General features: G+C 36.5%; 1 protein-coding gene across 2 annotated transcripts in view; it reads right to left on the bottom strand.

The window, feature by feature from the left end:
• LOC124296978 (uncharacterized) overlaps window positions 1-25,943 on the bottom strand; it is a 55,058-nt gene that overhangs the window by 10,637 nt on the left and 18,478 nt on the right. For both annotated transcript variants that reach the window (XM_046747488.1, XM_046747489.1), the window contains exons 2-3: window positions 13,463-13,535; window positions 8,150-8,391 (exon numbers count right to left, since the gene is read on the bottom strand). In XM_046747488.1, coding sequence (XP_046603444.1) covers window positions 8,150-8,391; window positions 13,463-13,535 — 315 coding nt within the window. The remainder of the gene's footprint in view (window positions 1-8,149; window positions 8,392-13,462; window positions 13,536-25,943) is intronic.

Here is a 25,943-nt window from a genome sequence, read left to right on the forward strand (position 1 = left end):
AGCTTTGGATCAAACTTAATCGGTAAAAAATAGGGGCGCGGTTAAGCGATATGGCGGCGATAACTGGACTGTCGGAAAATTGTCATGTATTTGATCAATTACGCGAATACGAAAGTAGAGAAAACTCAGTGCAAGCTGTGAAGCTTTAGTTATTTCGCAGGGAATCGATTTATCGAAAAAAATACGATAAAACAAGTCTTTTAAAATTAAATATGGCTCATTCGGAGTAACGCATTATTTTCCCACCAGATGTCACAGCGACATATTTTCGTTCCCAAAACTCGGTCCAACCTTTTATAGTAATTGTCGCATATCTGCGGATATTACGTAAGATTGAAATGCATTAATTGTAAATTATATGTTGGAAAAAAGTGGCATATCGACCAATGAAAGAAAAAAAAAAAGTGAATTTCTACATAATTTCAACTTTAACCTTGAATAACTTTTGAAAGAGTTTGGTTGTCAAAAAATGATAAGAAACATTTTTCGTAGGTCATTAAATTCCCCACGAAAATATGTATCGGAAATTTATGTAGATTGGCTCGTTACTGATCTACAAAATTCGGAAGTAACCGATATTATTTCCTCATGTTAATCGAATAGAAAATGTAAAATTGCGTTCAGGAACCACTAAATATTAATATTAAGAACCCGAATACAGGAGGCGTCTTATTTCCTCTTCCTACGACCATTGAACATGTGACATTAACAAAAAAAGGTAATTTTTTTTTTCAACCAGTCCAGTCTATATGTATACACGGTATAATAAATGCCGCAGAGCTCCGTCAGGTCTGGAGGATGCAGGCTTGCGGTACTCGCAAGAAATTGGAATGCATTCTCCGACCGAGAGCCGGTATGTGCAAGAGTTGACGAAAAACGTCGGTGTCTCTCCACGAATGGATGTATAAATGAAAATTTAAAACCCCACGAGTCATACGAAGTGAAGCATTTTAGTTATGGGCTTGGGAAAAGTGAGCGTGTTATATTCCTGTTGTTATTATACTCGGCTCATACCATATTAATGACTGCACCGTATATATATATGTATATATACCTATGTATTATGCAGCGGAGAGCTCTATGCACTATTCATAAATATACACGCCTGCATGAATATGAATCGCCCCCTCACGAATTATCAAACAGTTCTTCAATCGTCGGACTCACTCACTCTCTCTCTCTCTCTTTCTCGTCTTTTGAGTCGAGCATTCAGAGATCGGAGATAAGAAAAGAAAGGGGGATAGAGGGACAGGGGGCGGGGAAAGGTTCGGCCTGACGAAAATGACTAGGGTCTCTGGAATGTCGAGCGATAATTCGTCCTTTGCTACGGAACACCGAATGAATGAAACATGAAAAGTTGTCTACGTACGTAGGTATACGTATATATTTACAGTGAAAGTCTCAATTTCTAACAAACGAAGAAGATTTATAGCTTGGATAATTATTTTTCAATAGGTCGGATTTATTGATTGATGAATAAATTCTGTCACGATTTTATATTGATTATTTTCGCGTTGAAAGGATTAAAAATAACGACGAATACCTTTGAGTTAGAGAATAATATCGAAAGATATTTAACTTCTGCGATTTGTTTGAAAATCATAATTGGATATTTACCGTATATGTTCGTCGAGCAAAAAATTTTTCGCCGCTGGAATCGAGGCATCGGCATTCAAATTATTTTTTTTTTTCATCACATCCGTATTTTTAATGCCCGCATTTTTTCACGTTATCTTCGCGAAGCTTGCGAATGTAACGACATTCAAATAAAAATACTTATAAATTGCTTGTTGGATTAAAGAGTGCCTATAAAAATGAAGGGAAAACCAAAAGCAACGAAAATATCGCAGTTTTAACGATTTAAAATGCAGCGTTACACAGCTACGTACATATTATACACTGCAAGTTCATACGTTGCAAATATTTATGCTGATTGCAAAATGTGTTTCCAGTTATACGACGTGCAATGTGATGAAATGAAGCGCGATGCTTAAGATAACGTGACACGGAATCAGGTATACATACGTGCATGTGCTCTCCACCCTGGTTAATTACATGGTAACCTAATTAACCGGCGATAATTAATAACTATATGTATACGCGATACCTGTATTAATACGTAATATATACGATCTCATGACGTACGTATAACGTCTGTTGCGTGCCTAGTGTAATAAAAAAAAAATGTCGAACTTGAATTTTGAAAAATCGTAGAAAATTATTTGATTCAATCAAGTGGTCGTTGAAATTTATTCAAATCTCGCGGAAGGATCGCGTTTGAAAACATTTGAGAGCGAAGAAAATTTTACATAAATTCTGAAGGATGTTCGCAAACCTTTGCAAAGTAACGCGTTGAAAAAAAAAAACAAAAAAAAAAATAACAAAAGATACATGTAAACATTAACGTCGACTGAAATCGTACAAAGAATTGGTATCAAGTTTCATAGATTCGTTAAAAAATGTTTAAACATCGTTTTAAAGGTGACGTGCGAAATTTTTTCACCGAGATACATCAGGTAGGGGATACAATCTAAGTGTTTTGCGTATCTTTCTACAAACCTATCCATAAAATAGATAAACACGATGACCCGAATGTGAATCGATGTAAAACGACTGATCATCGATTTACGGACGAATTCTTTGGTGGCGCGATGCGCAGTTATAGATGAAATAACGTATTTCTAGTCGGTTGCATAAATTCGACGCATCATTGTCCACGATGATATTATGGTACACCTACCTATAATATTTACAACGCATACGTATGCATAAATATAGGCGAAACGTATTTGTGTACGTACGTAACGGTTGCCGAGAGTTTATAACTCGCTCGCTTGCATTGTGAGCCACGGTTCAGTTATTCGGATACACCTCTTATATTTATACGAGTATATTACAGGCATCTGGACGCGGGCATGCGTTTTACCCCTTTATATCTACGACAAAATCTGCACAATTTCTGCTCGTTAACTGCAAACATTATATTTATAATACCTGGAATTTATACGGATCGTGATACCGCGGTATGATACCATACGTCGGCTTTATCGTGTAACGTTATATAGGATAGAAATATATATGGGGAGTTCCGTGCGAATCGGACCCTCGCCGTTCCTGATTTTGTTTAAAATTATTTCAGTAATTGTCCCAGCTCTGAAACAGTACCCTGAATTTTTTCAGACTTTTTTATTAAACTGCTCAATTGTTTATAGATATTTAAAGTAATTTTCGAAAAGGATCTTACTTAAAATTCTCAAAAATTTCTAAGAAATAGAAGTTTTCAGAATTTTTTGGGAATTTTCAAACCGTTTAAACAATGTTTCAGTCTGTCAAAAAAATGGGCCCATCATAGGGCCCGGTCTTGAAATGATTAGAGTGGAAAATACAGTTCTTGAAAGTTTTAAAAAAGATCATTTTCAAATTCTAAAAAAAATCCGACAAAATTCAAGACACTGTTTCAGAATCGAGACGATTGCAGAAAAAATGTTGAACAAAGTCAAAAATGGCGAGGGTCAGACGTTGGTCGGTTCGCATGGAATTCCTCATACATACATATACATATATGATATTCTTACGTGGTGTAAGCGATAAACGAGCGATTACAAACAACGTGCCATATGGCCTTTCGACTTATCAAAATTTCCCGTACACATTTAGCTCATTCGTCGGAAAGTTGAAGCAGGAAATGAAAAATAGGATGTTTGAAAAAACTAAGAAAACGAGAAAGAAACATTAATGGATAGATCGATGGATTAAATTACGCCACGTGTGCTATGTTACAATTTATAATGCCCTCTCTGAAGAATTCGTGCAAAAATAACTGATTCGTAGCCAACGTTCGCGATAATTTAATGTTGGGATGACTGAAAAAAAAAAAAAAATAATAAAAAAATAAAAGAAAGAGAACGGCAAAAAATTAATTACAGTCAAGTATGTGTCAATGCATGAATATGAATACGTAAATTTACGGATTTTACATTATATATTTATTGTTCGCGTAGCGGTGTGTCAATCATATTTACGTACACGTCTATATGTATGGATTGTATGAGGTATGCGTGTGAAAAGATGTGAATAAATTATACGTCAGCTTTTGACACTCGATCGGAATACTTTCAACGACGAGTGGCTGTTCAGAAAAATGACGTATACGAGTTTCGTTGTGATTATTAATATTATACAGTTTCTCGATCCTAGATCTTGAACAGCGCAAAATAAATAAACAAACAACTCGATGAAAATGTGCCAACCGGGTTGATTTAGGTGTAATTTATAATAGCCGGTATAAACGAGCTGACAGAATAAGAATATTATACGCGGTATAGATTCGGAGAGAGAAATCGAACGAAGGTATGAAAGTATATTAACCAGTTTTGCCTAATTGTTGAAAAAAATATATATATTTATACATGTATGCACGTTTCGGTGTTACAAAAAGAAAATAAGAAAAAAAAAAACAATTTTTTTCTTCAAACGCGCTATAAAATTTCGCTTGAGTATCTGAAATAGAATATCACAGCCAAATATGAGGTCTTAATATCGATATTCAGACGTGCCTATTTTATTTTTTCCATATTCTTGTAGGAAATTTTACGCTTTGTAAAAAAGTACCGAGAGATATAATTTTCCCAACTCTAACCGATTAAGAGATATTCGTGTATCGATAAACATTCGAGTCAGCTTAAATATCTCTTAATCGATTGGAGTTAGGAAAATTGGATTTTATTCACGTTTCTAGTCGGTTCAATATTTTTGGCCCACCTTGTACGTATATATATTTATACACGCGTGTGAAAAATAAAAACGAAGATGCGATGCTCCGGCGTCTAATTAGAGATGCGTTCGTTAGACAAAATATAAACGAGGTGTCGATATAACGAAATGTAGACGTGAATTGTGAGGCGAAGAGATATTAATCCCACAGCATCATTACGAATACATACATTTACACACGGAAGGACATTAAGGCATAGACATAATGGGTGAATTATGCATTCGTATAATACGCGTTATACAGTTATTTTCTACCTGTTAAATTTCACATTATTATACTTTAAATATATACGCCTGTATCACACGATAATAAAAATTCCGGTATATATGCCTATAACACACATACCTACATATGTACCGTGTTCCATACGAGAATCTTACGTGCATATAACGACGAGACCGAATCTTCAAATTTTTCCAACAACATACGTGAAATTTGAATAACTTGGAAATAAAAGTTTTTCAAACAATTATTTTCCTGTTTACAACGATGACATTTGCTTCGGTATCGCGTGAAATATCGTCACGTTCTTCGAAACACCGACAAAAATTTTTTTAAACAACTTCGTAGCGGCGACAAAAATTGTTACATTAATTTTTGAACATCGGATCACGTCACTTGTATGAGCAGTTGACAATGAACGGATAAATATGTAATTAAAAAAAGGTTTTATCTTTAAATACACTTTAATTACAGAAATAACATTGTTTAAAAAGCCAAGTACATAATACTCGATCAGATTCTCGGTTTAAAAATTATCCGACGAACGAAGTAACGGTTGGAGAGGTAAAAAAGAAAAAAAAAAAGAAAAGAAAAGAGAAAAAATATACATCTGAACAAACTGCGATCGCTTTTTAGAGCTAGTTTTAACGACGACGTGAAAATGTTGGAAGTTTGTCGGTCGTACATGGAATGCCCCGTACAAACACGAAGCGTGTAAATAAAATACGTTACAAAGAAGAAAAAGAAAAAAAAAATAGACAAAAAAGAAGACCCGCAGGAGGAGGAATAGCTAAACAGCTGATCACATAAATCCCGTCCGATGGGTGCTGCCGATAATCGACGGAAGCCCATATGGACCGTCAATTTATAAGCGTAAGGTTTGAAGAGTAAAAAAAAAAAAAAAAAAACGTAAAAGTTGGTTGGAATTTATCATCCTCTGGCTCATTAATAAAACATCTAATAATAAGCAATACATTATTGCACGCTCTTCTGTAACGACGTAATGCTTGTACGGTATAATTAATGGGAAAAACCATAAAAAGGAAAGAAAAAAAAAAAAAAATGCAATGTCGAATGAATTAGTGACGAGGATCGCTAAGTAAGAATTTAATTACAATATCATATGTGAAATTTAATAGCCTGACATCTTAATCAGTTGAAAGTTGTGTGGAAAACTTGTAAAACTTAACGTATAATCTTGTTGCAGGAAAATTATTGACCAATAACAAATGTGTGGATTTAAAAAGTTGATCTTTCTGTACGAATTATGAAAGCTGATACAAGTGATACAGAATTATTTGAATTTCGATAAGATTATACGATTTTGGAAAATTCTCTACAGTTTCTAGTTGTGACTTTTGATTATGATTAATAAGGTTGTATTAAACGTGACTAAAACGTTACGAAACAAACTATCGCTAACACTAATATAGTCACAGTATCTAATTATGACAGGACGAAGGACAAAAATTTTGAAACATGCCCGATTACGTTGACTTGATTTTTTTGACAGGGAAATTTTTACGCTTCACTTGAGGGCTGAACCTTTTTTGTAAAATCGTATAATACTTGTACAAGGCATCATTCAAAATCTACCTCCTTTCACTTTGTGCGAGAAGTGATCACTCAGTATAAAATTGCAAATACAGAGAATTAGGAAGTTTTTGAAAAATGAATATAAAATGATATCTAACCCAATATAATATTCCTCAAACTTTATAAACATCATTTAGACATTAATCGAATGCTTAGAATATTTCTCGCGAAGAATAATAATAGCGTAGGTTAATAAAATTGGACGAATTCAAGTTTTCGAAAGAATTTCATCATTGCCATTTAATACGATGTTCTGTAAGAGATAAAACGTTCTTGAATTTGTAAAATAAAGCCCGTCGTCACGCACGTCGTTATTCTTATTCGCTTAGCCTAAGCTAGCCTTTAGTATTATACCTATTCCTATATATATATATACATTATGCATAAATAATTGTATACCGAGTACTCGGGCGGTGGAATCTCGGTGGCATAGAACACTGGAGGGTTTCTTGTGCCGGCGATCGTTAGGAAGAATTTTTTCTCATAAACCAGCAGCCGCTGAGAGGTGTGGCTGACAATGAGTCTACTGTCCGGCATTAATGTAACGGCTAGATCAGTTTTACGAGTTCAAAAAGCGCGCTCGAGACAATCGGCGGCTATCGCGTAACGCTCGATGCGTAATATATTGTATTATACAATAAAAATTTTCTGCACGTATTACTATCGCGGTAGATCTCCTTTTCTGTAAAAATCATCGCGGATAACTCGTCTTGTTGGATGAAATTACAGTCGAAATTGAAAATATGGCGAGAGATCCGTTCGAAAGGTGTTACCAAAATCGATCGGGCAGAATTCGATCGAAACGTCACGTCGACGTTGACGTTGAAACGAATTTTAAACTCACGAACATCGGCTGTGAATAAACGACGATTGATAATTTCAGACAAATGACGTGGCTGCGATTAACCCGAGTGTCAGACTTAGATCAATGGTTCGTCGTTGGTGTAAAAAGCGCCTGTTTAATTCGCCCCGAAATCGTTTGCGGAGAGATTTATATGCCGTGCGTGTGAAATAATTACCGCGAGTATAACGAATAACAGAGCGTAAAAAAGTGTCACTGTACAATCATATCCTAGCATGTTTGCCGTTTAATTAAATCGCCGTCGCGGCACAAAAGTTGTAGGTATTTTATATATATATATATACTCGAAGGTAAACGGTCTTTGTGCACGGAATCGTGCTTGCGAAGCGATAAATTCGAGTGAAAAAAGCTTCTCCTCCATTTAAACGAACATGCGTTCACGTTTCACGAACGAATGTTAGATCCTCAATTTTACGCCTTTGTAAAAATGTATAACTCGAGTCTCAAACAATTTTTAACGATCAGCCGATGCTCGTATTCAAATGTTGTCAATTGATGATCAATCGCTCGATCCGAACCGAGTGTCGAAAAAGTTGTAAAATTTATCGGAAAAAAATAAGGACGAACGAGTCGAGGTTGCATTTAAGTCTGTTTCATTAGTCAAAGTCCATGGTTATTTGATATTTGAATAAAATCCACCGTTAGGTACCTTTAATGTCAAAAAACATACAGGTATATATTCGAAAAGACCTTACCTCGGAAAGGCGAGCCTAAGATCAGTCCTAAGTTTGTTCAGTAGTTCGCTGACGGAAGTAAACTGGCGCAGAGTCATCTCTCCGCAACCGGAAGCGTATCCGGAACTGGAACTGGTCGTGGATGGTAAAGTTCCATTCTGAGTTTCCGGTGCGGGTGATGGAATCGGACGTCTTCCCCATCTCCGAAGGGCGACGGCGTAATCCTCGGCGTTGTAAGTCGGAGGCCTGAGGCGTTCTTGTTGCTGTGGCGAAGAAAACGAAATAAATAAATGTAAGAATGAGAAGGAAGGAAAAAATAAAAAAAAATAGAAAAAACAACGAGCGTATATCACGTACGTATACGCGTGCGTACAAATCCGGGAAAAAAAAATAGGAATACGCAATAAGTCGAAATTAAACTCGTAGCTGCGATAAGATCGTCGGGTTTTTATTTATTTATTTTATTTCTCTTCTCTCCCTTCTATCCGCAATCCGAATTCTCATTCCACAGTATCGGCACGCTATGCGTGCGGTGATCGAGTACAATGTTATAATAACATTGTTCTCGCCTCTATCGTGTCGACGGAATTAAAACTATTCCTATAACCCTTCCTTTTTTGGCTTCTCGAGACGTCGCCGTCCGAACGCGCGGCGATCCGATCGATCTATCTGTCCGTCCATCGATCGATCGATCCAAGTTTCGGAGGTTCAATGGACTGATTTTGACCGTTCGACCGCCGCTGCTGGATGTCGGAGTTGGGCAATACGGACAGCATATATCGGCTATGATTTGGAACGGGTTGAGATACGTGGCGTAATTGCCTCCTCGGGAATCTTACACGGCCAGAGCCAGAGCTAGCAATTATAATACCATTAAAATAGCCGCGAAGATCGGCGCGCTGCGCCAATCAAGAAATCGTCTCTGGAGATGTAAGAAAAAAAAAAAAAAAAAAAATCCATCAATTTTAATCGAAATGAAAAACGGATGAAAATAGAAAGGAACAAAATATCATCGTACGACGAGTTCAAAAATCGATAAAGTCGAGATCGAATTCCATTGCAGACGTACAAATACGTTTGTTAATGTATAATTATACGCTAAGACCGGACGCATCAAAATTCGTTCGCATATGTTAAACGGTTCACGGTTCTTTTTCTTTATTTCTTTTGCTTCCTATTTTTGTCAAGTTCACCCCGAAGCCGTATGCCGGGAAATTTTACTCACGCGCCGCGGAATCTATACGCCTATGTCGTTATTTATATAAGCGCAGCCTGGATACGGACGGTAATTAGTACGTGTATTATACATACACGGTTTGAACTTCCGCCAAACGCGATATCTCACGATCGCACATTACTATGTCGGTTAAAAACATTTACGAGCGGTTCTCTGTATTGCTGTGAAAAAATCAGAGGCGAAAGAGGCGGGGTTGAAGTTATTAATTTGAGATGTTCCGAAAGCGCCTGATTCCGATTTATTTCGTGGCGAAACTTGAAGCAACGAAATCAAACTTTGAACAAGCAACAAAGTTCAAACAAAGTTAGAAAAGAAACGACAAATAGCAAGATTCCAAAAATTCAAGTTAGGATAAAGCAAAGTTTAGAAAATTAAAGTTCCGATAGAGTAAACTTCCGAAAATTAAAATACACTCGCGGAGCGTAGTTTACTCGAAGAGTGGGTGTGAAAAATCAGAAATACCGAAAATCGGAATGATCAGAATTTCGAGCCTAAAAATATCGCAAATCGAAAACAAAGAAAGATCGAATTCGTGAAATTTCAGCATGCCAGAAATTCACGGAACTGAAAATCTTCGATCGTTCGGAATTTCGAAGGTTTCAGATTTTTTCATTTTTTCATTTTCGCACTTTCGATACTTTGAGTTCTCGGCATTACGTCCTTTCGGAATTTTGTCTTTTCCAAACTTTGAGCATCGGGTTTTTTCGATGTCTCGTCAAAGTTTGATTTCTTTACTTCAAGTTTCGCCACCAAAAAATTCGGAATTTGTCGCTTCCGGCAGTCTTCAAGTTCGAAATTTTAACCTCAGTCAAAAAATTAGAAAAAAAAAAAGAAAAACAAATAGATAAACTAAATTTTCTAACGTTGCAGGATGAAAAGTGCGGAGAAGTATGTAAGGTACTGTAATCTTAGCACAAGAGTTGCGATGCGTTAATGGTGGATGATGCAATGTATTATTGCCCAAAGCTTTGCCAAGCTAATACATCCCGATTATCAGTTCAATTCCCACGCTCGATGCTTCAATTTACAAGTAGAAGATAAAAAAAAAAAAAGAACAACACACACAATAAATAATTCAGGCTTGGCAATAAATGCAGTGCAATTAAATTAATATTTCGAGCGATTTTACTGCTGCTTTTAGTCATAGTCTGAAACTTGCCTGGCGAAAAAAAGGATGAAAGATAATTAAGAAAAAAAAAAAATAAATAATACTCCACTATAAGTTTTTATTCATATATTAAACATAAACGTCTTTAGAAGAGATTTTATTTTGAACCTATATTTCTCTGACGATTCTTTAATACCAACTATATACAGTCAGTATAATATATACGTATATTAATAATTCTGAAACAAGTTGATTGTTCCAAAAACGCGAGTTGATTTTTCAACGTCGTGTTACAATATATGTCTATAAAGATAAAGAAAAAAAAAAACAAACTATTTTACGTAGAATCTCCTCTATATAAATGTACAATACGTGTATGCACAGACGTACAACGTGTCGTATATTCGAATACGAGCTCTTACGACTTACGTCGTTTAAAGTTATCGTACCGCAGGATGCCCACAATTAGCATATCTTTGTACCCACTTCGAGTCGACAATCTCAAGGATTTCAAGCGTTGCCCACCGGCGTTACAGGATATTAGCGGTATCTGCACAGGCAGAAACCCAGGATTGGTCAACGTCCGAGTCGTGAGATCGGCAACAAGGTGTTTCAAATTAAAAAAATCGTCGTGTGGGCCGAAAGCGGACGCGTTTCAAACTCTCTTTTAAATAACTATTCATAAACGCACACACGCGCTTGTAACAATGTTACAACAAGTCAGTCAGTCATTGTCATGCGTTCTTTACGCGTAACTTTATACATTTATACATTACGATTTTACACGTAAGGACCTTGTGTGTTTTTTTTTTGCAATTTTTTTTTTTATTTTTTTTTTTTTTCTAACCACCATATCGCTTTTATTTTCAAACCACTCTTTATTTCTTGCAATTACTCATACGTATATCCGTCACCGCCTACATTATTGTACGCATTCGTTTATCCGCTGTACAACCCACGCATCTCGGGTTTTTTGTTCAGAGCATCAAAGACAAAGAACTTTGTTATATAATACGCCAGAGTTTAGGCTGCTTTAAATTAAGGCCGTGATATCTTTTTTTTTTTTTTTTACATCGGACAAGGTCTATGCGATAATTTTTGTTTGACTAGCGCGAATCCAGGTATTGGCAAAATCGACGCGACGAACCGAAACCGATCTTGCTACACGATTATTATTATCATGGGAAAGCGAATAGAAGTATAAGTATAAATGTTTTTTTTTCTCATCTTCTCATTTCTTTCTTTTACAGAATCTATGTTCATTTCAAGTTTCAATTCTGTAACTTGACGTTAATAGACTCGAGACTCTACGCGATGATTTCATGGCTAATTAATACGTCGTTATTATTATTTTAGGATTTATATTTATTCCTCCTGCATACATTTACACGAGCTTTTGCACATCGCGTGCGAATACAACGATAAAGGTATGGTTTATTGTCGATTCAATTAAACAGGTGTTTAATAAAAAGATTAATTCTCGTTTTCGCTGCGATTGAAACTTTTTATCGTCGGATTGAGAAAAAAATTTTTACAACCAGCCGTCTTTGCGTATTTCGCGATATGGATAACATTTTTATCGCGTGACAACGGTTTTAAACAACTGCCAACAATCCGTATGTTTTTGACATACGGAAAGTATAACGTACGACGATATTATCACGCAGAAACGTGCGGTTGGAGCCAATTACAAGAAAATTTTGAATCTGTGAAATCTGGTCAATATTTGTACGTATACTCGCAGTGTGAGCGAATTTAATCTGCGAACTTGAGGCTTTTGCGGATGAATGAAGAAAAACGAAGGGAGAAAAATAAATAAATAAACGAATAAACGGCGCAGAGATCTAGTTTTCTAAACCGCAACTCGTCGCAGTTTTTCACGACATTATGGTAGGTATACCTGTTATTATCAGGCAGCCGTGTGCAAAATGCATGAATTACACACCTCGAATATGACCCTTCCGCGTTTCGCACTAGACGATACGCACTGTAACAGGGTACGGTTGCGATTCCGTAACCGCAAATTAGAAAATATCCTGCGCCTTGACCACTGAATATAATCAAATCCGGTTTTCACTCTTTATTTTTAAAGAAAGATCGTGTAAATTACGTACAAGTACGAGGTGTGCGGAAAGTCGTGGAAAAATGACGAGATGCGTGACAAAGAAACGGTTGAATTATAGAAACCAAGAATGTGTGAAACGATAAAAGGGCGAAGTGGAAGTCGGAGTTTCTTTTTCTTCCTTCACTCTTGCCGTCGTTTCTTCCAACACTCTTTGTTCCCTCTCTTCTTTTCTCGGTTTTATCTTCTGCGTAATAATATACGAACGGTTAGAAAAGACACGTCGCGCGTCCAAGTTGTAAAACGTCGTGTCTACAAGCTTCTCATTCCTAAATTTTTATTATTCATTCTTATTGTTTCCCTTCTGCTCGGTGCCATACACACCGCAGTCCTACATATTTCTTTCGAACGTCGTTAAGTTTCACACGGTGTGATTTTTCTTCTATCTTTTTCTCCCTTTGTTACACACTCGTTAAAATTTCTAGCATCCATTGTCTCGACGCTGCCTGCGGCAAGCGGTTGCTTGAAACTTCTTATTTAAGCCTAAGGGCCGGGTGAAATGCAAGTATTCTGTGTTATTTACTCCGTAATGAATATGTTGTCGTTACAGGAAAAAATTTGTATGCCCGAATTGAATTTTTTTTCTTCAAACAAAATTTCGAGTTTCTGCATTCAAGGCAAAAGTTCCCGGAATACCTAAATACGATACCGTATCGAAAATGTATGTTCGAATAAATTATGGTTTCAATCCTGTCCTTTTCCACGAATCCAAAGGACATTTTTCAAACCAAATTAAAGTATAAGAGTGAGCCGTTTTCATCTTCACGCCTTTCCTTTTATGCCTTTTATCACGTCTGCAGACACGAAGAGGTATGCGTTTATCGAATTTCATCCGGGTTTTTATTAATAAATAAAAGGTCCATGTACCTTGTCGGGATGTGACGCCCATGGCTTGACGGCTAGCAGTTCCTCCTCTGCATTCGGAGCCATTTCCGACTCGCTGAAACAGGACCAAGAACAAAGAAATCAGTTTAATTCATCTGGTGTCGTTTAAAAGTATAGAATCTTACACGCGTGGTGTAGCTGCAATTCGTGAAATATATACACGCAGATGCAATAAGTGTAAACGTATTTTATTCATTTGCACGCGTGTAAAAAATCTATTGTCGAAGGAAAAAAATATACGGCCGGCCTTTAATATAGAAATTTTTCTATAACAATAGCCATGCGACACCGACAGATAGGCAGCATTTTTCAGTATATATGAAGCTACATTTTGTATTGCTACAAATTATAAATTTGGCGTAGATTACCTATCCGTTGGGAAAAAAACTACGTAAAAATTACAATTTTGCAGACAGCTAAACTGAAACTTCATTGTCCAAAGAAGCTACATCTTGAATTGGTACATACGAAAAAATTTACTCCCGGTTGTCTATCCGCTGGTTAAAAAACAACAAAAAAAAAAAAAAAATTACAATATTCCAGAAAGCTACGCGAAAATTACATCCTCACAAAAAGCTACATCTCACATCGCTACCTATTCGAAGTTTGTCCTCAGTCGCCTATCTGCTGGCCATAAACTAAGATTCCGCAGAAAGCTACAGAGAAACTACAATTTCGCAAAGAGCTACGCGAAAACTACATTTTCGCAAAAAAGCCACATCTTGCATTTCTACGTATTCGAAGTACGGCTTCGGTTGCCCATCCCCCGGATGGCAAACTACACGGAAACTACACTCCTCCAACAATTCACACGGAAACTAATCTTCCACAGAAAGCTACATTCTGCGTTGCTGTACAGAATTTGAAACGTGTAGCTTAGGCGGCTTATCTTCAACCGTTAAACGCCAAGTTTCACGGAATCCTCGCCGTTGTGTGTCTGAACTTTGTTCATTTCAGTGCATTTTCAGTGATGATTACGTGACATCGCCGCCCTGAATTTCAACCTTTCCTAACATCCATTTTTCTCTCCCCCCCCCAATTTTCTCGTCGTCTAATCGCCGTCGCGTACAAGGACCGCACTCGCGCAGACGTCCAGGCGTGTAACAACGCACTCGCAAGTAGCTTCGGCGCTCCGCGCACCAACCTTATAATACACGGCGCATGCACGGGCCTCGAGGACATGGAAGCCGTTGACCCGGGCGGGTATTATACGCATTCGTTCGGTCGCACGCAGGTAACACGCAGTGCAGGCATTCGAACTGACGTCGTCGTCCCTCCAGGACCGCCATTTTTCAAGACACGCTCTGCCTCTTCGGGTCTTCGAGAGGCTCGCGTGAACGCGCGATAGGTTTTCCTTCGCGTTCACCGCTTGGCTCAATTCTTTCGTCCGTGAACCTTTACGTACGTAATAAAATTTACACCTCGTGCGACGGGTGTTTGATGTTCGGTATTCTGGACTTGAACGATCAATTTTTTCCATCAATTTAAGGGCCCGGATTCTTGCGACCGGATATATTGAACGTGTCATTTTCGAATGCTTTGTTTTCGCGCGAAAGAGAGAGAAAGATATATGCAGTTTGCGTTGTCACGAGTCCTGTAAGAACTGGAGAAAAAACGAATGAGAATCCTCTGGTTGTTTTATAGAAATTCATCCGAACAATACGCATATTGTCAAAGCCGGCTTCTTCGAGTTTCCTATGAAATTCTAACGGCTTTGTTTTAAACACTTGGCAAAATTAGCTTCGAATGATTTCAGCACGGATAATTTTTCGGAAGAATAATAAATCTACAAGTAGCGAAATAATAATTAATTTATGTACAATATCAGATTATAAGTAACGAAGATGAATTGGCCCGGATCCGTTTAAGCATTTCTTTAAAATCCCTGCGAACGTGTGTATCTAGAACCGAAAAAAAATATTCGTAAAAATTTGTCGATTAGATATTAATTATCCTTCTCAATTCTTCCGAATCATAAGATTCTAAAGTACAGGTCTAAAAGTGTTCAGCATGAAACTGTTTACTCATAAACATACACACATAAGAAGCATACCGAAATCCTGAGGCTCGCAGCCGAATCCCCAACAAATTTGCTATAAATTTTTATCCCCCAAGGAATTTCGGTCGGAACAAAGAATCACCGGCAGTAACATATATTTTCTCTGAAAAGGCTGCGAGATTTTTTTTTAAATAAATATCATCAGTCAAGGATCCGACATCGTCGGTGCGTACATGCGTGTAATAAATCCCTGATTAAGGATGTCGTAAATAATTGCTCGTGAACTGTTTGGATACAGAGGCGCGTGTATACCTGTAACGTACAAACGCGTCGCGACGTTGGCGAAGCGTAGGCGCCGTGACGGCCAAGGTAAAAGAGCAGCATTGCTGCAGCGCACGTTGCTCTTAAGAATCGCCCGAGGTGATCTTGCGAAAGGCACGGCACGGCGACGGCGATGCGATTGCCCCGAGTCAAACATCAAAGTCCACGTATTTCAAACGCGAAAAAGGGCTCAACAGCCTCGTTCCATGCACGGTTTTGAAGGAAAGGATTCCGAGAAATTTTCATTTGATGCGGAAATAAAGAAATGACACGGATTCTACGAAATGGTAATAGTAAATTCGTAGAATACGTGCCATTTCTTTATTTCGCATTAAATGAATTTTTTTTTCTTTTTTTTTTCATTTTGTTTAGAATTGTGTATAGAACGAGATTGTCAACCCTTCGAGTCGCACGTTACTGTGCCGAGTCAACTTCTGTAACAAGATAAGTATTACATGGTTTTTCGAATCATTGATTACGAATCTGAAATCAAATTTAAAAAAATTCAAGTTGACGGATCCAATATGGAGGGTTTATTGAGGTCGCTGATTGGATTCGCTGTACTGAATTTTCAGAATCTGGTTTCAGATTCGTAATCAGCGACCCCAAAAACCCAAGAGCAGTGTTTGTTCGCCAGATTCGATCGAATTTGAAATTTTCGTCCGCAATATTGGATCGGCCATTTTGAATTACTGATATCCAATTTCAGATTCGTAATCAGCGACCCGAAAAACTTGTAATATATGTAAAACATTTATACATGTGGAGGGGTAACTTTTTCGGAAATGAATGAATCCTTCAATTTTTACGATTTTTTTTCAATCAATTTGTTTCTAACAATAGCAATTTACATCGTATCGCAATAATTACTCTCGAATATTGAAAACCTATAGGTATACTATCAGAAACGGCAAAAAAATCGCAAACAAATGTGTTGAAAAGTTCTTTAAATTACTTTCCAATTTATTAGAGAATGCACACGTTCCGAAACTGTGAATAATTGTAATGTAAAAGAAAGTGGAAGAGATCGTAAGATTTCATAGAAGTTTATTTTGAAAAATGTTTCTGGCGGAGAACCTTTGATACTTGCAGAATTCGAATATTTGGAAAAGCTTGTAGATTAGTTTTGAATTTCAAAGTTCAAGAAAACTCTTTAAGAAAAAAAAAAAACTTGTACATTTTTGAATAGGCTTAAAATTTTCAACTGATGTAAAAAGTTAATAAAGTTTAGAGATTTTGCAGATCTAACTTTGCATATATATTTTAAGTCTAATACTGTGAATAACATTACAACACGTTACATACACACAGACACGTATTTGTACCGCGACGAATTAATTATTGTACGGGTAAAAAAAAAAAAAAGGCAAAAACAAGAAAATTCAAAGTACAGCAGCTCGGTTGTACGGTTAAGTATGATATATATACCTGTGTTCCGACGCTTTTTCAATGATGATTTAACGTTTCAATTCAACTTCTTACCCTACCAAAGACCATTCAAGAGACACGCGTTGATATAACGGCATCAATAAAAACGTGACGATTTTTTTGTTCATTTTTTGCCCACCAATTTTATCGTTTATGAACTTTTCGTAGCAGTTCATATAATAATAAAATGACAATCACATTATTACTAATAATTTAGAAACAAGCCGAGTAAATTAACACGCTCGCCGAAAAAGTTGTTTCTCAGAAAATAAAACGTATTGAAGATAGAAAAGAATCTAAATTTTGGAAAATCTCACAAATATTGATATATATGGTATATTCCTTTGTGCACATAATTCTTTTCGTTCGAACGTACGAGTTTTTCGATATTCGTTCGATTTCGAAGTTAATTAACGTTGAAAATATCGAAGTGGAAAAAAGTGTGTCGATCAACCGTCAACCGTGTATTTAAATGAGAAAACAATAATCAACAGATCGAAAAATCTCAGGAGATTCTTCATAAAAACTGGCACAATTTCTAGTGCCAGTATAGGATTATACGGATGAAAAATTGCTCAACGTTCTTTTTATCTGTAAAATTGTGGAAGACATACTTTAAAGAAATATTGCTGGCGACTGATCAATTAAAGAAGGAGAGTTAAAAAATTTCGGGTATGCGATTTTTTTTCAAGCAAATTTTTTTTCAGAAACTATACATATATATATATATATATATATATATATATACTAGCAGCCCATCCCGGCTTCGCACGGGCATATAATAATATTAAGTAATAATATAAATGTTATTTTTCTAGAAACTCACTGTAAACATTGTGTATTTTCTTTTATTATATTATTATATGCCCGTGCGAAGCCGGGATGGGTTGCTAGTTATGCTGTTAAAATGTAGCTTATATGACACGTTAGTAGATTTACCATAGCAGCGCCATCTATTGATTACTTACTCAACCCAGTCGAAAGGTATCGACATCTGTTAGAATCATTCGGAGTTAACAGATAATTGTGACTGTCGAATAATAACAGACAAATAATTAGCAATAAATTAAAATTGCGACTATAATTTGAGATTTAAACTATCCTATCTCTCAAGTTGGATCGAACTGCACATGGTGTGCGTATTTTATTATAATCGGTTAAGTGGTTTAGGAGTCCATTGAGGACAAACATCGTGACACGAGATTTACATATATTATATATATATATTATATAAGATAAGATAAGATATATATATATATATATATATATGTATATAAAATATATAGTTTCTAATAATAAATAATTTCTAATAAAATATACCCGTGTGGCTGGGTTAATCATTTTTAAACCGAAAAATGTGTTCGAAACAAATCACACTTACAACCTTTTCTAATTCTTCTCTTAAATTGCTGCAGAACCGTGAGACGTGACAAATTGGCAACGCTCGTGTCACGCGACTATTTCTAATTGCGCGACGGTCGAGGGTTTGAGAAAATTTCCCTATATATTTACCTCTCGGTGCATTCTAAATTGTCTCATACCCACGTTGAATTCTGTCGAACCGTAATAATTACAACAAAGTGTTGTACCGACAACTGAAGTACAATTGGCAATGAAAAAATAAATGAAAAAAATAAAACAAATCGCGATTACACTCTTTCTCTGGAATCCGTGCGCAAACCGAGCGTGATAATTGAAATAATTGTACGTACAGACATACACAAAAACGTCCATCTGGAAATGATTGGACGTGATTCTCTGAACTAGAAAACGTGAAAATCTAGCGAAAACGCAACTTTTCATTTCCGGAATGATTCCAATAACTTCCTTTTTTCTCTGTAAACAGAGGAACGGGAAATTAAAAAAATTTCCGCAGTTGCATACATTATTATAAATTTTTATCCTTTCCACGATTTATATGTATAATTAACGCATACCCGCGAACGTCACACACAAATTAGCCCAGATACCAAGGTACGAGATATCTTCAGCTGCGCGTCGTTTAATATCGGGAATAAATTACACCTTCGCCTCGATTCACCTACTTGTCGTTATTCATTTTTCAAACTAGAAACGTAGGCGCTGCAAGTACCGTATGGGTGCAAGGAAGAGATAAAAAAGTAAACGGCACGGATGCACACAGACAGGTAGAATACATATACATTCGCATTCGTAAATGATGGACTGCACCGCGATTTGTTATTTAGAATATCGTTCAGCCATGCGTGCAGAATCCTGCGCGTAATGTTAGCAAAGAAAAATCCGCACACGGGCCAAGCCGGAAATTGCCTCGTCGCTCCGTAACGGCAAACATCAAGGAATTCAAATTATCTACCCTCCTCCTGACGTTGTCCCACATTTATCGGATCATCCTCGTTTTGCGAGGAAATTGTAACGAGTGGATCGACGCGTTCAAGCGAAACCAGACCGCCGTTTTAAACTGTCGCACGGATCTACCGTAAGATAAATAAATAAACGATAAAAATGCACCTGCATTGAGAATGTTTATACACAAGTCATTTCCCCCCCCCCCCCCCCCCCCACTAATATTTTAAGTTTCATCAATTTTTTCTCTCTACCCTTTCTTTTTGCAAAAGTATAAAATACGTAAAATAACTTCTCGTTATAGTCGTGAATTATTCTCAAATTTCGTGGCATTCCTTGACATTTAACAACCGGTACAATCATTCATAAAAAATGAATGATATATTCAAAATCTCATGTAATATGTAGTTGAAGAATTGGAACGTGGATAGTAAATTTGGCGTAGATGTTTTTAAAAATTTGCTCCGAAGACGTGACGAAAGATCGTTCTACGAGGCAAGTTCGAAAATAATTATTTTGCTCCTATAATATTAAATATTTGTCATTATTATCGAATGATTATTTATTGCCAAACTACCGTATCCGATTTCTCTAATATAACGATGATTCTTTCATTGATAACGTATTCATTCAAGTAGGATATTCGAAAAGAGAAAGGAAAGAAAAAGTACAACACAATTTACCTTGAATAGAGAAATTTCTAAAGCGCAGGTCAGGAGCCAAAAATTATGTGCAAAAACAAGAAAAGGAATTAAAAAAAAAGCCACAATAAATTTCGTTGTATCTACAGTTCCAGATTTTATTTACATCCTCAATTGACGTATAAAAAAATATCATCCACATTTTACGTAGGACGAAATCAAAGCGACGATCGATAAAATATTACCGCAAATTCGGCCGCTCAGTTTTCTGCCCAAAAAATTTCCTTTCGATATTTCGTAGCACTGTTTCGTAAAAATTGCGTATTCCTCTGATATCTCTATTGAAAGGGAGACGGAGTGTAAAAAAAAAAAAAAAAAATTTGTTGGCGTTACAGCGTAAAATATTTGAAACAATGAAGAATCCATGAGTGTTAAATTTGCATTTTTAATACATGCAACAGAGCGAAAGAAAAATAGGGTGTGGATAATAAATCTTCCTTCATGGGCGTGGCGGTCATTTCTTCTTTTTTTTTTTTTTTCTTTTCGTTGCGCAAATATTTCCGCGGTGTGAATATTCTCACATTTGCGAAACCGCGACACACACACACACACACCCCAGTGCCTTTTCTTCAACTACATTACACGTTGTACGAAGACAATAGCCGGTGTTGTTCGCCGGGTGAAATATATCGAGGCAAATGAAGCCAGAGATCGGTATAAATAATCACGAGGCGAACTGACGTTTACCGCAAGAGTAAAACCGTCGATTATCAGCTTAAACACCTACTTTGTCGGATCCGTATTGCGGCTGGGGGTTTCACTGCAATTTCCGGGCAAATCTGCGGCAGGCTTGCCTGACTTTAATACGCGTCTGCATAGGCACTTTAAGCGCATGACCGAGCGAGCGCACGCGAGTCAGGAAACCGGTATTTAAGAAACCGGAAATTAATGTGCCGCGGTTTGACGCGCGTGTATCTCGATACATGCTCGCACTCGCATGCACGCGTGTTCGGAGAACAACGGTAACGCAGCCACGCGTGCGACTTACAAACGCTTTGTACGTTACGGGACAAGATGTTGAAAATACGGATCCGCGCAATTTAAGAGCAGGCAATTCCCTTCGGTTTCATTTCGTTCCAACTGATTTTGCTTGCACGGTTTCCTCGGCTTTGATTTTGAACGATAACGAACCCGTCGGTTTTACCCGATTTCTTCGATCTCGTTTGATTTCTTATGTTTTCACGCGGGTTCGTTAGACTTGGTTTTGAGACAAGCGCTGCGATAGTTCAACTCGAAATATTGAGTCGATTGGATTCGGCAAGGTTAGGCTACGCTTCTTTTTCACTTCAAATGATTTATCTCTACGCTTGATTTGGTTCGCCTCGGTTTAAGTTTGATTTCATTTGATATGACTTAATTTGATGCAACTTGATTTGACTGGATTTCGTTGCGTTCCGTTTTTTTTTTTTTTTAATTTGAAGTATGATCTCTATGCTGGATTTGGTTCGATCCAGTTTAGGTTTGATTTGATTCGACATGACTTGGTTCGATTCGGTTTAGATTTGATTCGATTTTATGCAACTTGATTTGACTTGATTTGGTTGGGATCAGTTTTTTTCAATGGAATTTTAATAGCTTGATTTGGTTCGATTCAGTTTAGGTTCGATCTGACATGACTTGACATATTTCCGTTTAATTTGATTTGATCGCGTTTCGTTTCTTTCGTTTTATTTCGAATCTTCTGATTTTTTTCTCCGATTTGATTCGAATAAATTCAGTTTAATTTGACTTCTTCCGACTTGGATTTCTTTTGAATTCGTCCAATTTATCAATTTGTCGAATTCAGTTTGCCCCAAAAGCAAAAGCAAACGGTAAGAAAGTATAAGCTGCCTGCAGTTCAATTCCACACGTGTCCTCACATTCGATAATATAATATTGTGCAGAATTGACAGACCGAAGAATTGAAAATTCCCAGAACATCCGAAAACCGTGTGAAATTGAATTATTTCAAACTATACTAGCAAATTGCAAAGTAAGAACCTAGTGAGATAATTATTCCAATTCACACTCCAAATTTCGGTTTCCGATCGTATTTTGCGTCCGATATTATTTTTGCTGAAAAACTTGGGACGTCGGAATCGTGGGAATAATCGTGAGTTAAAAAATCTGCAACGACGAAGTACAATGCAATCCTGAATTACCGCAGTCGCATACTCGGCGGGATGCCGATGCGTTCCCTTCTTGGCGTCGTCGTATAAAATCAAGAATTCAAGCGACGTCCAGCGTCGATCAGCGTCATTAGCATACGAAATGCGTTACATCTGTTTCCACCCACTTAAATGCAAACCCTCGTATTCGCGGTGGTCCGTGTAAATTTATCGTCCTTTAGACTTTTACTTTCATTCAAGCAGGTGGGTATATATAATTTACAACGATATATTGTGTAAGAGAATCTCGTTGCGACCCGCGACCGAGAATCGTGTAGGTTCCATTATAATAAATTATTATGTATATGAAAAAAAAAAAAAAAACAAATATGCACACAGATAATATGATCGATAAATATCTTACAATGTTTATCGCAAATCTCTAATGTTTCTTCCTTTTTTTTTTATCCATCATTTGAAACGAACAGGTTTTCGTACAGATATATTTACCTGATATAATCGTTTCGATAATATTCATTGACCAGATCCATTCGATGCTTACAAGCTATAATTGCGCAATAACAATTACTTATACTCAGATTACAGTAATCCATGACTTTTATCGTAGACATCTGTTGAATCTGTTGAAAAAAAAATTTCCACACAAATGTAAAAAAATTTGACAGAAATTTTAAGCGATTATTAACAGCTGAATTCTTAAAAAAAAAAAATAAATAAACTCACCGTAAACGCGAAAGAAATTTACAACTTTCGCACTGTTTTCTTTACATTTATATCAATCTGTCGACGCGTTACGTGCAATAATTACCGTGGTAAAATTTTAATTTTTCTATTATACAAACTGTGTAACGATACGCAATTAGTTGATAGAAGAAAATCACGACGCAAAACGTAAGATCCGCTTCCAAACCATATATTGCGTCTGTTATAATTTCAGAACAGAAGATCGGAGTAAATGAAAAATTTCAAATTCGGTCAAGTACCTATGAATAATTCCAGCGTTGATAGAAAAAGAAAAAGAAAAAAAAAAAAGAAGAAATATTCACTGATACCGCGGCTAGAACGAACAGAAGAAAACCGTAACCTAAGCGTGATAATATATACATTGTACATTGATTATGTGTGCGAGTGTGCGTATAATTAAATCGCATTATACCTGTATGTTTAGTCGATAAATCATTTCGTGTCGTAAATCGAGTGGTAATTTTTTTTCTTTTTTTTAATCCATTTTCTTTTTTACTTCCACTCAATTTGCTACCTCGATTTTTTTTTCCACCGGCCGTTTATAGCTAAGCAAAACTTTCCGACTCGTTGCGGATGAACGACTCCCTCGCTTCTACGCACGCTTATAAGATACCCTGCATCGGATCTGTAGCCTCGTATGAATACACTCGCTCTCGCAAAGAAAGAAAGAAATTTCTACACACGCGCATCTATGCCGTAGATAATCGCGAGCTATCAAATTTACACCGGTTGCAAGTTACGGCGTGCTGCTGATGCGGCTTCTTCACGCGATGACGTATATTAATAACCATTCGACAATTCATATTACCTTTTAAACGTTTTCTTAGAGAGCATAATATCATGTATCTCGTTTTCCGTGCATTCGCCACCGGCTTGTGTAAAATATATCTATTATATTATTGTTCAATCGTATAATGTTATAGGTATATGCCACTGAGAAAAATCTCATTTATTACGGTAACTAGAAAAATTCGGTGAAACAGGTATCGTTAAAAAACTGTTTGAATGTTTTTGGAATTACGAAAAACGAGGCACGCGTTACCATTTTGCACTATCGTCGATCCTTTTTTGGTTGTTGAAACGCTGAATCAGTTTATGAGGTTTACTCTACTTTTTTAGTTAAACAAGGCTTTAACGTCAATTTATTGTTGCACAATACAGCAACAGTGATCGTAATGAGAAAGAATAGTAACGGACACTAGACTTTCCGGCAACAGCTGGAAAACTAATTTTTACTTTCTACCTAGAACTATATTTTTCGATTGTGGTAAAAAATGAAAATAGTCAAGGACTGAGCGGTAATTGAAACTAAAAATTCCTCTCAGTGCGATGTACGTAATGACGTCTCAAAAACAAGATCGAAACCGGTATATAGCATGTATCCTTATAAGCACGCTGTAATTAGTCTAGTATTTTTAGTCTTTCTCTTCCACACATTCGTTATTTCCTTCTTTTTTTTTTTTTCCTTCGCGGAAGAAAAATCGACTCGCATTTATTACGAGTGTAATTGCTCTGCATTTTTCGTTACGTGTAATATCATTAATATCATGGATGTATGAGATTTTTTGTTGTTGTTTATAATCCACAGCAAATAATGAATCTAGAATTGGAAAATTAGACGATATTTAAATTATTATATATAATTATGTATGAAAAAAAAATGTGGTAAATGAATTTTTTTGAAACCTATAATACCGGGCGAGCTACTTTCTTCAATGAGATATGATCGATTTGTCGTGTTCTCTCGTATGCGAGAATTCTCACTTAAATTGCAGCCATTCAATAAAAATTTTCGCCATCACTGCTTTCTCGCAATTATTGTAGCAACAAGAATTTCAGTTTTTTTCAACATCTCTCGGAGAGATTCTCTAAGTCAAGTTTTAGAAAAATATTCCACAAAAGTTTCGAGAAAACGTTTAGAAGTGAATGCAATATGTTGAAAATTTCCCTCGAGTATGATAAAATACTCGGTTTGTAAAATTATTGAAAATTCTACCCTCTCAGAGTTTCGATTCAAAATTTGCACAATATACAAAGATTGATGAGAATTTTTTTTTTTTTCTCACAACCTGTCAATTTATAAATCATTCATTCGCTCATTCATAAAATGACTTTTCCTGTCTGAAACAATTGTGAAACAATTTTTCTTTCCCCTCTTGCTTTATAGCTACACATTCTTGAATGCTGTTTTTGTATAAACTCGAATCGCTGTTCGTTGCGTGAAGACGATCGCGTGCGAGTTAAAAATTTAAATATAGATGGATTTAATAATTACACTTGGACACATGGTCATTACGTACTAGACACGCACGTTAACTGACCTAGGATTGCAATTTCGTGCAATATGCACGACGGTATAATTCAAGAGGAAGAAACGAGAGAATCTGAGGATCTCAAAAAGAGCCACTGCGTTCGATACGTGGAATGGAACGAAATGGAATGCCGTCTATCTAAGGATGCACCAGACCTACAGTCAGGTTGAAAATGAATTAAAAAAACAGAAACAATACTGACCGTATTTACCAAATAGAAAAACTCCCCCTGGAAAGTGGAAAAGAAACTTTTAAGAGACTAAATTTCGACTTGTTATTTCGTGCATTGTTTTATTGCCTCTTCACCGAAAATCGAATATACTTCGTCCGATTGCAACGAAAAATATCCTAACAATAATTTATCAATTAATATATCCTACGAATCGTCCGGAGGAAATATTCTCCTTCATCTCATCGGTTGGTGAAAAATATTCAAAATTTCGAATCGTTGAATTTTACAAACAATGAAATTGAAATGCATCATCACAATGGAACATCTATCTCAGATGATTTTGTGATTTACGA

The sequence above is a fragment of the Neodiprion virginianus genome, chromosome 2 (genome assembly GCF_021901495.1).
Source record: "Neodiprion virginianus isolate iyNeoVirg1 chromosome 2, iyNeoVirg1.1, whole genome shotgun sequence".
Classification (NCBI taxonomy): domain Eukaryota; kingdom Metazoa; phylum Arthropoda; class Insecta; order Hymenoptera; family Diprionidae; genus Neodiprion; species Neodiprion virginianus.